Source organism: Lontra canadensis, unplaced genomic scaffold, assembly GCF_010015895.1.
Source record: "Lontra canadensis isolate GAN:19392208 unplaced genomic scaffold, GSC_riverotter_1.0 scaffold118, whole genome shotgun sequence".
Classification (NCBI taxonomy): Eukaryota; Metazoa; Chordata; class Mammalia; order Carnivora; family Mustelidae; genus Lontra; species Lontra canadensis.
Window position 1 is genome coordinate 3,805,723 of NW_022631112.1, and position 14,048 is coordinate 3,819,770.

General features: G+C 49.4%; 1 protein-coding gene across 10 annotated transcripts in view; it reads left to right on the forward strand.

Annotated features, from left to right (window-relative positions):
- PRR5L (proline rich 5 like) overlaps positions 1-14,048 on the forward strand; it is a 143,296-nt gene that overhangs the window by 81,048 nt on the left and 48,200 nt on the right. For 6 of the 10 annotated variants that reach the window (XM_032840955.1, XM_032840957.1, XM_032840950.1 and 3 more), the window contains one exon: positions 12,961-13,249. In XM_032840955.1, the coding sequence (XP_032696846.1) occupies positions 13,086-13,249 (164 nt within the window). In that variant the 5' untranslated portion in view covers positions 12,961-13,085. Of the gene's footprint in view, positions 1-2,371; positions 2,392-5,674; positions 5,754-12,960; positions 13,250-14,048 lie in introns of those variants that run through there. The other 4 variants (XM_032840952.1, XM_032840953.1, XM_032840954.1 and 1 more) reach the window with 2 other exon arrangements.

Here is a 14,048-nt window from a genome sequence, read left to right on the forward strand (position 1 = left end):
TGGGGCTCGATCCCAGGGATCATGACCTGAGCCGAAGGCAGAGGCTTTAACCCACTGACCCACCCAGGTGCCCCCGACCTGTGATTTTTTTTAAATTCTGTCCTTGCCTATCACAACTGAAAAAAGATACTCAAACTTCTGAAAGGCTTATGAAAGCTTGTGTTTCCTTCCCCACATTTCCTTTCTAGGCTCCAGCACCCATGTTCTTTAGAGTAACTGGCGAGAAATGGAGAACCCGTGTTTTTCACTTGACCTCTTAATAGCTTTGCCTTTTTTTTTTTTTCTTTTTCAAAGATTTTGTATTTATTTGTCAGAGAAAGAAAGAGCACAAGCAGGGGGAGCCGCAGGCAGAGGAAGAAGTAGGCTCCCCACTGAGCAAGGAGCCCCATCGGGGACTTGATCCAGGGGTCCTGGGATCATGACCTGAGCCGATCGACTGAGGCGTCCACACATCCCTTCATAGGTTTGCCTTGTAACTAGAAAAGGTGATTCACCTTTCTGCCGCAATCTTGTCTCCACTGCCCATCTTCCAAGTAGAGTTGTCAGTTTGCATTCATCCTGTGACCTGGAAAGTGTTTCTGGCGAGCCCCTGAGCCCCAAGGAAGCAGGTACTTTGTTCTTCCTTCCCTCTGTGCTTTCTCTTCTCAGATCCTGGCACACGCTGGACCTCCTAATGTTCGGTTGTTGAATGAACTTGAAGTGGCCCCGTGACCTCTGTGAAGTGATCAGATCCCGGCAGTCTCTTTAGTTTTCTGAGTATCTATTCAGTGCTCTCTGTATTTGGCTACGGGACACAGAAGTTTCCTTTCCTTTGATCCCGTTTTCTCATGAAAAAAACAAAAAACAAAAAACAGTCACCCTGCTTTTTTTTTTTTTTTTTTTTTTTTTAAGATTTTATGTATTTATTTGACAGAGAGGAACAGAGTGAGAGGGAACACAAGCAAGGAGAATGGGAGAGGGAGAAGCAGGCTCCCCGCTGAGCAGGAAGCCTGATGCGGGGCTCGATTCCAGGACCCTGGGATCGTGACCTGAGCCGAAGGTAGAGGCTTAACTGACTGAGCCACCCCAGTGCCCGCATGTCACCCTGTTCTTGCAGTGGGAGGGTGAAGCTCATTTTTAGCAAATCGCACAGCTTAACCGGAAGTACATTTCCCCTCCCTGAGAATTCTTGTTGTCGGCCAGACAGTAGCTTTGGAGCGCTGGGTCACCCACCAGGGTTTTAGATGGTACATGTCGGAAGTGTAATTGCCCGGGTAACGGTCAGCCGCAGCGACGGCTTCTGTCTAGACGTGCCGGTGTATTGTCTGGTGGGCTCTGCAGCATCGCTCTGGAAGGCATCGACAGGCCACACCCTCACAATTTGCACTCCAAGAAACTCCATCCTTACCGTGGGCCTCACAGATGAGTAAATAAGATGTGTGGTTATTCCCCACAGTTTGGCTGGACTTGTACCGAAGGAGGGGATTTTTTCTGGTGATTATACAGCGGTTTGCGGGCCAGGGTGAGGGCGATGGTCTGATGAAGTCATGACTGCTAGCCCGGCCCAAGTCGTCAGCGCTGGGAAGGCTCGGCTAGACGGAGATAAGCGCTGGAGCTTGCATCCTGTTGCGCCAATATTTACTGTTGCCGAAACTGACCTTCTCGGGACTCTTCTGTCTGCGTCGGTTTCCAGCAGAGCACGCTGAGAAAGCTGTCTCATTCTTCCAGTGGGGCCTTTTCCATAGTCCCATCTTGACTCTTCACGGTTTCTTGTTGGTGGGAGTGACTGTCCCTAGGCTGGCTTTTGTCTCCCAAGAGTTGTGAAGAAGAAGTTTGGTCCTTAATCAAAACGAAGGCATGGCTCTGCCCCTAGGCACCTCTCCTGGGCCCCATCTGTAGGCTCCACGCATGGGTACACAGACCTAGGCTTCCTGGACCACGCAGCCATGGTCCATGTTCCTGCGGACAGTCATCCTTAGGTGGACCCCAGTTCGGTCATCCAGGGAGAGAATTTTTCTGGTCCCTCAGCAGCGGGAAGGCTGCTCTGCTGGGTGGCCTGGACGTCCACACGTCATTCCGTCATTCAGAGATGTTTACCTTGTATGTGCCCAGCACTGTGCTTGCAGCAGGGCACGGCAGGGGACGGGACAGGCCAGGTCTCAGTTTTTGAGGAACTTACATGCCATCGGAACTTGTCAGTGAACAAGTAAACAAACACAGTGACCTCACAAGCTGGTTAGGGCCCTGAGAAAAGGGTGCCTCCTTCCTGCGAGAGGCAGTGTGCCAGGCAAGAAGTTGTTGATGGCGAGCATGAAGGGAAGCCACGGGTGGTGGTCACCTCTCACTTCTGCGTGTGGCAGACGGGAGTGTTGTTTAAACCACAGCGGTTAGGAGCTCAGGCTCTGGAATCAGGTAGGATCTTACTCATCTTCTGACTTTGGACAAGTTAACCCCCGTGCGTCAGTTTCTTCATCAGGGACATGGGAAGATTAAACCTGCCTTGTTAGTTTCAAGTGGAGATGACCTGAGATGCTAGATGGAAGCAGGCGTGGCACCGTCCTGACCGTCCTGGCTGGCTCCTGATGAAAGCTAGTTATGTTCTCTTCGGTGATGGAGTAAAATTAAGTCATGACATAACAAACCCTGGTTATGTAAGTCACTTGACATGCCTAGAGGATTCACAGAATGGTCTCTGCGCTCTTGAATACCCACTTCTGACTTGGTTCCTGTCCGGTGGGCTGGGGTGGGGTGTGTGGGGGTCAGATCTAGTTTCCTGGGTTGGCTCGGTAGGTCCTGGTTACTGTGGGTTTCTTTTCACCGTGCCCCATGTGCTCTTGGCTCACCCTGTTGGAAGAGTGTGTCTGTAATACGAAGGGGAGCTCGTGGTTTCAGGGCAGAGTCAGTGAGAGGGTAGGACTGAGATGGAGATCAGCTAGATGATGTGGTAGGTGGGGGCTGGTTTTAGGTTTGTGCCCTGTCATGGTCGGGGTCATGGTCACGCTGCCTTGTCTCTCAGAGGTGCTCGGTTCTGTAGGGCAGTCAGTCAGGGTAGGGGCTGAATGGAAAGCTGGCGATGCTGAGGGGCTGGTAGCCACCAGCTAGGTCGAGATCTTCATCAACTGGTAAGCCAACAGACCTCAGGAAGGGAAGTGACTTGCCCAAGCCCACAGTGGCTGGTTTGTGGGGGCTTACATCACACCTGATAGAGGCCCCTGGGGAAGGGTGTGAGAGGGCTGGTGGTCAGAGCTGTGATGGGATAAAATAAAGGTCCCAAACCTCTACGTTAGGACCCTAAAGTGCGAGTGGGCTTGGTGAATTTGTTTGCGACACTTTCAAGCCACAGGATTTCGCATTTTTTAAAAACCTGGATTTTTGGCATCTGTTGGAAAAAATTCAGATCTGGCAAAATTGAGCTTGTGTCCTGAAGTGGCAAAAGCCAGACTGGATTGAGGAGGGACTGCCTCTTGTAGCCTGGACAGGTCCCGCCCGCTCTCTGTGATATTCTACAAAATGTGGCCAGTTTGGGACACGTGGGGCAAAAAAGGGAAAGAAATTGGTCTTCCTTTCATTTTCTTTTTTTCCCCTAGGGTTTTTTTTTCTGACCTGTGTGTCCCTGTACAAGGCAACTCCTCTTATAGAATAAGTGAAGAAATAAATTTGTGTTGAATGAATGAACTATAACTGATTGCTTATTTGGGATCAGAAGCCGAGTTCGAATCTGTACTTCTTCCAAGCAGCTGAGTGACTGAACAAATTAATAACCTTTGTGTTTTGTCTTTTGTGAGTGGGGTGGGAAGCATCACTGTTGTTTTACTTATTTATTTGAATATATTGTACATTTTTGTGTTTCAAAATTCAAAGGTGCAAACAGGTTTGCAGAGAAAAGTCTTCCCTGTGTCCCTGTCACTCAGCTCTTTTCCTTGGGGGAAACAGGTTTTCTCAATTTCTGGCTTGTCTTTCCAGAGATACTTTATGCAGTGCAATGAAATATATAAATGCTCTTTTCATCTTCTTTTACTTAGGTGGTAGCATAAGATACACACGATTCTGTGTTTAGCACACTTTCATTTGGACGGGAGGGCACACCAGTCAGCCCGTAGTTTTCCCATTCATTCTTCAAGCTGCGTGGGATTCTAGCGTGTGGGACACCCAGGTTTCCATAGCCAGGCCTCTGTTGCTGGGCATCTGGGTTATTTCCCATCTGCCACAGTTGTAAAGAAGGCGGTGGTAAAAACCCTGGTTATGTAAGTCACTTGACATGCCTAGAGTAAAATTTCTGGAAGTAGAATTGCTAGGTCAGAGAGCATATAGCCTTTGTCCTTATGGTAGATCTTGTCAGATTTCCATTCCTAGTAGCTGCCCCACACTGCTCTCCTTGCAGCAGTGTGTGGCAGTGCCTGTTACCCCATATCTGAGTCATAGGTCATCTCCTGGAACCTGAGAGGGTTTTGTGAACACAGTGTGTTATGAAAATATTAACACTAGCCATGATTATAAGGGAGGGGCCTTGGATTGGCCACATGAGATCTAGGTTATCTCATGGAGATGCGCACACCACTCTTTTGAAGATGAGGAAGCTTTGTTTTTTTGTTTTAAGATTTTATTTTTTATTTAATAGAGAGCACAAGCAGGGGGAGCAGCAGAGGGAGAAGGAGAAGCTGGCACCCTGCTGAGCAGGGAGCCCCATGCGGGGCTCAATTCCAAGACCTCAGGATCATGAGCTGAGCTGAAGGCAGATGCTTAACTGACTGAGCCACCCAGACGCCCCTGAAGATGAGGAAACTGAGTCATTTACTCAGGTCACCCAGATAATCAATTGCAGAGGTTGGATTCAAGCCCAGATTTCTTAGATTTTAATACCAGGATATTTCATATGGTAAAGCCTTGTGTAATTTTGGGTGCTGTATTCTCAGCTGACAGGTACGTACAGTTCCCGAGTCTCCCAGCAGTAGTGCCTCTCATGGTGGCTGGTTCATTTGCTCCTTCTTCAAGTGTCTGCAGAATTCCTACACTGTACCAAGTGCCTGGGAACAGGATAGACAGAGTCCTTGCTTTTATGGACCTCACAAAAATAATAACTAATTCTGTAGTCCTTTACTGGGTGACAGGACAACAAAGGGGGTGAGGAGGGTATTCTCTGGGATCATATGACCTAAGCAAGAGTGAGGGGAAAGAGAGCTCTCTGAGCAAGTAAAAGACAGGTGATAAAGGGTCTGTGGGTTTGAGCCTGGAGAAGTGGATGGGAGGTATTTCACACAGGGCATCGTATATGCAAGGGTCCTGAGGCGGGGAAGAATAGGTCATGTTGGAGGAAATGAAAGAAGACCAATGAGCTGGGATGCAGAGTGGCAGGAGGTGAGGTTATGAGGATGGGGTTTAGGGATTTATTCTGAGAGCTGTGGGATGCTTCGAAGGCATGGGAGCAACAAAGTGACATGGGTATCAAGGGCCCTGGGTGGTGAGTTTCTTGCCATAAGCTATATGATCTTAGACAAGGTAAACATTGGGCACATCCATTTCCTTCTCTGTAAGGTGGGGATGGTCACAGCACATGGAGCCTTTCAAACATTCGGCTGTTACATACAGTATGAAATAAGCAATTCATTTAGACTCCGCGCACATGAGCGCACGTGTAAGATACCCGAGTCCCCAAGATGTGACGCACTCTAATACTTTCTGTCCTCATCTGTTAAAGGTTTTGGCCGAGACCCCCTAAGTTCATGTTGGAACCACTGAGAGAATATGTCAAGTGTGTGTTTCACAGCGGGCCCTCGGTAAGTGGAGCTGTCACTCTCCTCACCCGCGTTACCATCGAGATGGCTCTGGCGGCGACCAGAGCAGACTGGGCAAATCCTGACGGTGCTGAAGGACACTGGCCCTTCTTGTCTGTGTTCAGGTCCCAGGGAAGGAGCTGCACCCGGGGTCTCCTGACTGCAGGAGCTCCTGAGGGGGAAGTGTAAATTCGGCCTTCTCAACGGTTTCCCTGGGAACTGGCCTCTCCTTGTTTTCTGGGCCTTCCCATTGACTATGTTTTCTCAGTTTTCTTTGACTTCTTTGTTATTTACCCTCAGAATGGCTTTTTCCTGGAAGCCTCAGAGTCATTATAAGCCACTCACTTCTTTATTTTAAGTTGGGCCATGGTTCTACTTCCCCTTTCAGAGTGTAGCATTGGAGCCTGAGTGGAACTGATTTGCATTTTCTACTAAGTACACTGCCGTCCTCGGCCCTCTGGGCTGGCCTGCAGGCCTGTGCCCCGCTCCCGTGCGGAGGCCGCTGGGAGGAGAACGTGAGACACCACCCGTTTTTTGTTTCTGGGTTTTTGTTTTTTTTTTTTTTTGGTTTTTGTTTTCTGTTTGTTTCCCCTCCAAGAAACCTATCTTGGATCCCATGTGTGGAGGTTTTCAAAGAAATCCCTGTGCAGTGAGCCTGGGGAGCAAGGCCAGTGAGGGGAACCGCCACAGCCCTTCATGTGTCCGGGACTCCAGCTTTCTAGATAACGTAAGCACCCACCACTTCACCATTTACATCCTTTTAGAAGCACGTGTCTCTAAATGTTAACTGGCCCTTCAAAGGAGAACAGCCACCGAAACACTGGTTTCTTTAACTCTGACATGTTAGGCAAGGAAATTTTTGTGATGATGATGATGATGGTATTGGTGGTGGTTGTGGCCGAATTGTGTGGCCCCCCGCACCCCCCTCCGCCGCCGCTTTGTATGTTCAGAACCTAGCTCCTGGTCCCTTCAAAAGTGACTGTATCTGGAAGTAGGGCTTTTAAAGAGGTGACGAGGGGCGCCTGGGTGGTTCAGTCAGTTAAGCGTCTGCCTTCAGCTCAGGTCATGATCTGAGGGTCCTGGGATTGAATCCCCGCATCAGGCTCCCCTGCTCAGTGAGGAATCTGCTTCTCCCTCTCCCTCTGCCATTCTACCCCCCCCACCCCCCACCCCGCTGGCCTGTGCTCTCTGGCTCTACCTCTCTGTCAAATGAATAAATAAATATATAAATAAAGTCTTAAAAAAAATAAAAATAAAGAGGTGATAAAGTTAAAGTGAGCCTCTTAGGTGAGCCCTAATCCAGCCTGACTGGTGTGCATATATGAAAAGGAAATTTGGACACACACACGCAGAGATGGACGTACATAGAGGGAGGGCCCTGCGAGGACACAGAGGGATGGGGGTGATCTGTAAGCCAAGGAGGGGGGCCTCAGCAGAAGCCAACTCTGCCGACACCTGGATCTTGAGCTTCTGGCTTCCAGAGCTGTGAGGAAATTCATTTCTGTTGTTTATGTCATGCAGTCTGCGGTCTTTGGTTGCAAGAGCCTGAGCGGGTTCTCACCGTGGTGGTGGCAGGGTAACAAAAATAAAAAGAATAGGTGGCATTTATCAAGCACTTGCTGTATACCGGGACTATTCTAAGCCTTGCTTGAGTCATCTCTTTCACCCCTCATACCAATCCTAAGTCACCTGCCAGGTAACACAGTGAGGACACCTAGCCCGGCTCTGGCGCCTTCGCTCTGAATCTTCACTGCACCTGCTTGTGACCCCTACTAGTTCCTGGATCCCTGCCAGGTTACTTCGCAGCTCCTCTTTCTCGTCGCCACAGGTCTCCAAAGTAACTTCCTGTTACCCCTTTTCTGGATGCCGAGACTGCAGTCAGAGTGGTCCCAGGCCGCACCGTGAATATATTCATTTCTCGCGGCTGCAATAAAAAATTACCACAACCTTGGTGGTTTAAAACAGCATCAAGGCGTTCTGCTGTAATTCCGGAGGTCCGAAGTCCAGAAGTAAGGGGTCCCTGGGCTGTGCTTCCTCCGGGGGGTGCTGTGGGAGATCTGCATCGTTCCTTTCCAGCTGCTGCCTGTGGCTGCTGGCGTCTTTTGCCCGCGTGTTGTAAGGATACATGTGATGGCATTTGTGGCCCACCTGGCAAATCCAGGGTGAGCTCCTTCTCTCATGATCTATAATGGAATCACGTCATTTGTCATCTAACGTAATATTCAGAGCTCCTGGGGACTGAGAAGTGAGTATATCCCTGGGGCACCAGGCTTCCTGCCTGTCACCGTCAGTGAGCAGCAGAATGTTCCTTGATGCCAGGGCTTGCCTGATTCCAGAGCCACTCGTGGCCACTCATCTTGGGAGCTACGGCCACGAGACCTCCCAGCTCCCTTTCTGCCCCGCTGTTTCTGGCTAGAGCGGCAGTGGGTGTTAGAGGCATGGGGTCCCTGAAACTGGTGGATATGTTCATTCTTTGTAGGAACGAAAAACTGGAAGCCACCATAATGGGGATTGGTTACGTCAAGTGTGGTATCCCCCCAAACGGAATAAAGGAACCATTAAAAATAATGAAGTAGGTTAGTATGTGGTGATACGGGAAGATAGCCATGATGTCTTAAGAGGAAAGAACAGATTACCCATTTTTATTCAGATAGTGTGTAGACACGTGTGTACGGTGTTAAAAATTACATTAAAATAAAATTCGTTTCCTCAGCCACATGGGCCACGTCAGAAGTGCTCATTGGCCACGTGGCTAGTAGCTACACCTTGGACCGCACAGATCTAGAACATGTCCGTCCTTTTGGCAAGTTCTGGGCAGGGAGCTTCTTGACACTAAGTGTCCAGAGTAAGGCCTTTTTCACTTCGTATGTTATAGATTTATGTGCATGTTTACTTTTTTTATGATAACTAAGTAGATGTGCTGTTATCAGAAAAATAAGAACATGGGGGGGCTTCCAAGGTAGCATCCTCTTTCTTAAGCAGGTGGAAGTTTATCATTGTTTACGACGCATGTATTTGCATGTGTGTATAAATTCCTTTTTATGTATATTGCATAATGAAAATATTTTAACATACATACGGGAAAAAAGAAGAATGTTCTGGCAGGACAGGCTTGAGGTTGGAGGACTTGGGGTCAGATCTGGTTCCCCATCCTAACTGCCTCCCAGCTGTGGCCAAATCACATAGCCTCAGTTTCCTGATCTGACAGGATCCCTTCTCGACCTGCCGTGCAGGGTTAGGGTAAGATTTCCGAGTGTGGCGATGTGTGGAAACGCTCTGAAACTGAGGGATGGCCACACGGAGGTGAAGGTTCAGTAAAGAAGTGTGTTGCCGGAGGCGTGAGGGGGCATGCCTCAGCTCTGTGACCACGATGGCAGCTTGGAGGCCTTGTGTCCTCCTGAGCGGAGTGTTTTCCAGATGTCAGTAAGGTTACCAGAAACGGGGCAATGTTGCTGTATTTCCACTGCTGTCATTGCTTGGAGATGTAGAATAACAAGTTATCTTATTTATTTAACAAGCACTTACATAGCTGTTTGCAACGACCCATCCTCTCTAAGTGTTTTACGAATACGTACTCATTTTATTCTCCTACAATGCTGAGGTGGTCACCCTTAGGGTGCTCATTTCATGCAGAAGGATGTCAAGGCTCAGAGAGGTCAAGTGACTTACAAAGGTCACAGAGCTGGGGAGGAGTGGAGTGTCTAACTAAGGCAGTCCACACTTTCTCTTTTCTTCCCTTTTCCTCACGGCTTCTCTGGCTCCTGTCAGATGTGGTCCTAGAGTTCCTTATGTCCGTTTATCTGTCTCAGGCACATGAGATTTAAACAGAAATGAAATCTCATGAGTAGGTGTTCTTGTACTGACGTGGTAATTTCTGGTTCCTGGCTGAGTTTGGTAGCATGACAAAATGGGAACAGGCTATGGAGTTAGGTCAGTCTGGACACCAGTAAGCAATCTGTCACCTGGCTTTGTGACTTCTGGCAGATTACTCGGATCTTGAAGTGGGGTTCTGTGAGGGTGGTAAGTTCACCTGCTGTGACAGTGCTTGGCACCACGATAGTCAGGCCGTCGGTGCCTCGTGTGTTCCTATCCTTCCTTCATCTGTGTCTTGGGCAGGGAGCTTAGGCTTGAGGATACGGAGACGAGGAAGGGCCGGTGCCTCTTTAAGGAGGTTATGGAACAGCCTAGGTGGGACCTGGGGAACTTTCTAGATCTGTAGCTGGGGAACCTGAGTTCTAGCCAGTGCCAGCTCTCCTACCTCAGAGACACTGGACGAGTTGCTCTGGTCCTCTGGGCTTCACTTTGGCCATCTGTACACAGGGCTCTGTCTTACCATTTTCTGATTTGTCATGGTTAGGTCAGGACCAGTCTGTGCCTGAGGGGCCAGCGCAGTGGTAGCAGGCGGATACGGTGGGTGGGGCACAGCACCCGCTTTTCCCTTCAGGCTGCTCCTATCTGTGCTTGGGGAGGCCTCCTGACTCTCTCCCGAAGCAGGAATGGTGCAAACAAAGGCAGCTTCCGACGGTCTTCGGCCAGTCGGGGTCTGCGGGTGGCAGCTCTCACAGGTGACAACGGAGTTGGCTGCAGCTGCCTGTTGTGTGTCACTCTGCAGCTGGTGACAGGGTGTGAGGGCTGCCCTTATCATTCTTAGGGCTGAAAATTATTCTTATTTAAAAGGGGCCTCAGGTGGATGGGGCTACCCACCTGTGTGCCTTGGTGGATACGTACGCAGCCTGGAGCGCGAGGCCTGGGGGCTGCCGACCGAGCAGTGGAGGGGACAGGAGCCGGCCCCACAGTCCTCCGTGTCGCACAGCTTCCTGGGGATGTGGCTGTTGCAGCAGGAAGCCGGGAAGTAAACACGTGGACGGCCCATTCAACTCACCTTTCTACTTCCCTGTAGCAGTGCCCTGAGTGGGAGGCTGCTCGGTCACCTCAAGTCTCAGGTCCTCGTAAAAGGAGTTAATATCCTGTGATTACACCAATGTATTGCACTTAGCAGGCCCATGTAAAGAAGGGCAGCAAAATGGATCCTCTTTCAACAGTGGGACCTTTACTGGGCAAATGAAATCCCAAAGCCAGCCCGTGGAAGGCTTCTGAAGGGGCTTCATGGTTTTATTTCTTCTTTGCCTCATCTGATGATTTGCAAAGATCTTTCCAAATTCCAGTGGCACTTGCGTAGTCATTGAGACTTGGAAATGGAGCAGGCCTATTTTGATTTCTGCGGTACGTACTGATAATACTGATAGATTTTAGTCGCTGTGGGTTCATCCTGAGAAGCAGGTGGAGGGGCTGATTGAGTCCCACATCGGGCTCCTTGCTCCATGGGGAGCCTGCTTCTCCCTCTGCCTGCTACTCACCTGCTGGGCTCTTGCTTTCTCTCCTTCAAATAAATACAACCTTAAGATTAAAAAAAAAGAATCTGAGACTGAAATGTTAGGAGCAGAGGTGCTGAGGAAAACGAGCTTTGGGCATGCCATTCTGCTGGGTACATCACACAATCTCATGTCTCCTCTTCTCAGTCCTGTGCGGGTGGCACTGCTCATAGCCTTGGACTCTTGGGCTCCACGTGATCCAGGTCATGCAGCTGGGTGGGGCCTGGTTAAGACTCAAACCCGGGTTCATTCCAAAGCCATTGCCATTAATCACAAAGCCATCAAGTTCTGGGAACTGCTCAGGGGACAGTATCCTTGAACCCAGCCCTGCAGGATAAGTTAGATCTAGATAGAGAGAGAAGAAAAGGAAGGGAATTCTGGGCAAGGGAAGCAGTAAAAACGGTCAGAAGCTAGGGAGAGGGAAGAAGCATGGCGTGGAACCCTGCCCACTGGTGGTGAGCTCTACCGGGCAGCGACTGTGTTGTCCAGAGCCACCACTGCATCCCCAGTACCTGGGTGAGCGGCTGGTGCATGATGTCTGGTCAGTAAATATTGCTTGACGATAGAGCCACCCTATGATCTAGCAGTCACACCACTGGATATTTACCAAAAAAAAAAAAAAAAAACAGATCGCTAATTCAGAGGGATACGTGCGTTCCTATATTTATAGCAGCATTATCTGCAGTAGCCAAAATATGCAGCCCAAGTGTCCACGGACTGATGAATGGATGAAGAGGACGTGGTGTATAAAGACAAGGCAATATTACTCAGCCATCAGAAAGAATGAAATCTTGCCGTTTGCAACATCATGGATGGAGCTAGAGTGTACCATGTTACGCTAAGTGAAATAAGTCAGCGGAAGAATAATACCATGTGATTTCACTCATATGTGGAATTTAAGAAACAAAGCAAATGAGCAAAGGCAAAATAGGGAGGCAAATCAAGAAACGGACTCTTAACTATAGAGAACAAACTGAGGGTGACCGGAGGGGAGGTGGTAGGGGGTGGGGGGAACAGAGGCTGTGGGTTAGGGAGGACCCTTGTCATGAAGAGCCCCAGTGATGCGTGGAGGTATTGAATCACTGTGTCGTACCCCTGAAACCAACACTGTATGTCAACTCTGCTGGAATTAAAATTTATAAAAAAAAAAAAAAATCAGGAAACAGTAATTATTGTGTATATGGATACCAGACATTTGTGTTCTCAGTAGACCCTGAGCCTCTTGAGGGCAGGGACTATGTCTTAGAAATCTGGATGCTCCACAGCTCCCAGTGGTTAATCGATGACGAACACTCAGTAAATATGTTCTGATGGAATGAATGAGTGAACGGCAGGTAAGGGATGGTGAGATGGGCCCGAGTGAGGAGGCACTGATGCTTCGGGAAATACTGCCCATGTGTACTGCATGCTCAGGGCAGATCATGGAAGGTCTTTAGTGCCAGGAGAAGGAGCTCCTGTGTTCTTTTTTTAAGGCATTTTTTTTTTTAAAGCCATCTCTTAATGCACAGTGATGCGGGGTCTACAGAAACCCAGCCAGTGCCCAGACCTTGGTGTCAAGCACCAAGACCACCGTCAAGCACAGCGTAGAAATCACTTTTCTGTAGGATTGCCTTAACCTATGCCCGTTGTCACTGGCTTCCCACCTTGCGGTAAGCACAGTGTTATAGTCAAAAGGAGACCCGTGAAAACCTGTGAATGGGAGCTCATAGGGGATGGATGTTACTGCGGGGTGCTGGAGTTGTTTTTAAAATGGTGTGGCTGGAAAATCCCCGCCAATCTCCTCTAAAATGATCTGCTCAACCTGGGACTTTTCAATAAAAAGCGTCCTTTCTTTTCAGGTGTTGGCTAAATTTGTGGTTTTAAGAAATCCTGAGAACCGGAGGGCAGCCCTGGGAGAAGCCCTTCCCGGGGGCACTCGGAACCTTCTGGTCCAGAGGAGAAGGCCTTCCCCTCACCTGGACTTATGACCCGCGGCTTCGCTCCCAGTCTGCCCACTGAGTTCCACAAGATGGGCTCCTTCCGCAGGCCCAGGCCGCGTTTCATGAGCTCCCCAGTGCTCAGCGATCTGCCCCGGTTCCAAGCAGCCCGGCAGGCTCTGCAGCTCAGCTCCAACTCGGCCTGGAACAGGTAACGGGGAGGGGGCGATTGTCGTGAAGTGGACGGTGGCCAAGGGCCAGAGCAGGGCCTGGGGACCGGTTTAGCTTCTGCTCCTTTGGAGAGCTCTGTTCCAGAAGGTCGTGATTGTACAGCTAGACAGCTGTTGAAGAAAGCACGATTTCCTGTGGACGACGTGTCCGCTGCCTTCCGTTGTTTGAGCCCCTGGAGGCCTCTGGGCTACTGGAGTCAGTTAACCGGCCCAGGACAGTTGGGTTGGAATTGACGGCTTCTGTTCCTGCTCCTTAGTCAACCAACCCCAGACTATTTGCGTACCTGGGGGTTGGCCGGAGTAAGGAACCTCAAGTCACCTGTTACCTCTCTGGGAAGGTAAGACATAAGCCAAATGAGTGGTATCATGAGCCACAGGTGCATGGGGAAGGAGATACTGGCTTTTATGCAGTGTCTGGCCGATGTTTTATACACCAAGCAATGAGTGGACAGAATCAACACCACGTTTTGCATCCCTCTGGGCTGCTGCTTTCGTATCTAGCCATTACTCTTTGGATGAGTTAAATGCTTCATGATTTTAACTGACTGAGCCTCCCAGGCACCCAGCATATCATTATTTTAAAGCATTACTGAATTCTTTGTACTTTGACTCATTCTGGATTTTCTCATGAATGCACAACTCTCGCAATGGGGCTGAAGATGGGGCTCTGGCATGTTTCGCTGTGAATGGATATGTGTTCTTAAAAAAAAAAAAAAAAAGCCCTGGGATCCTTGATAAAGAAGAGATTGCAGTCTGCTGCTTGCTGACATATTGGGCTGG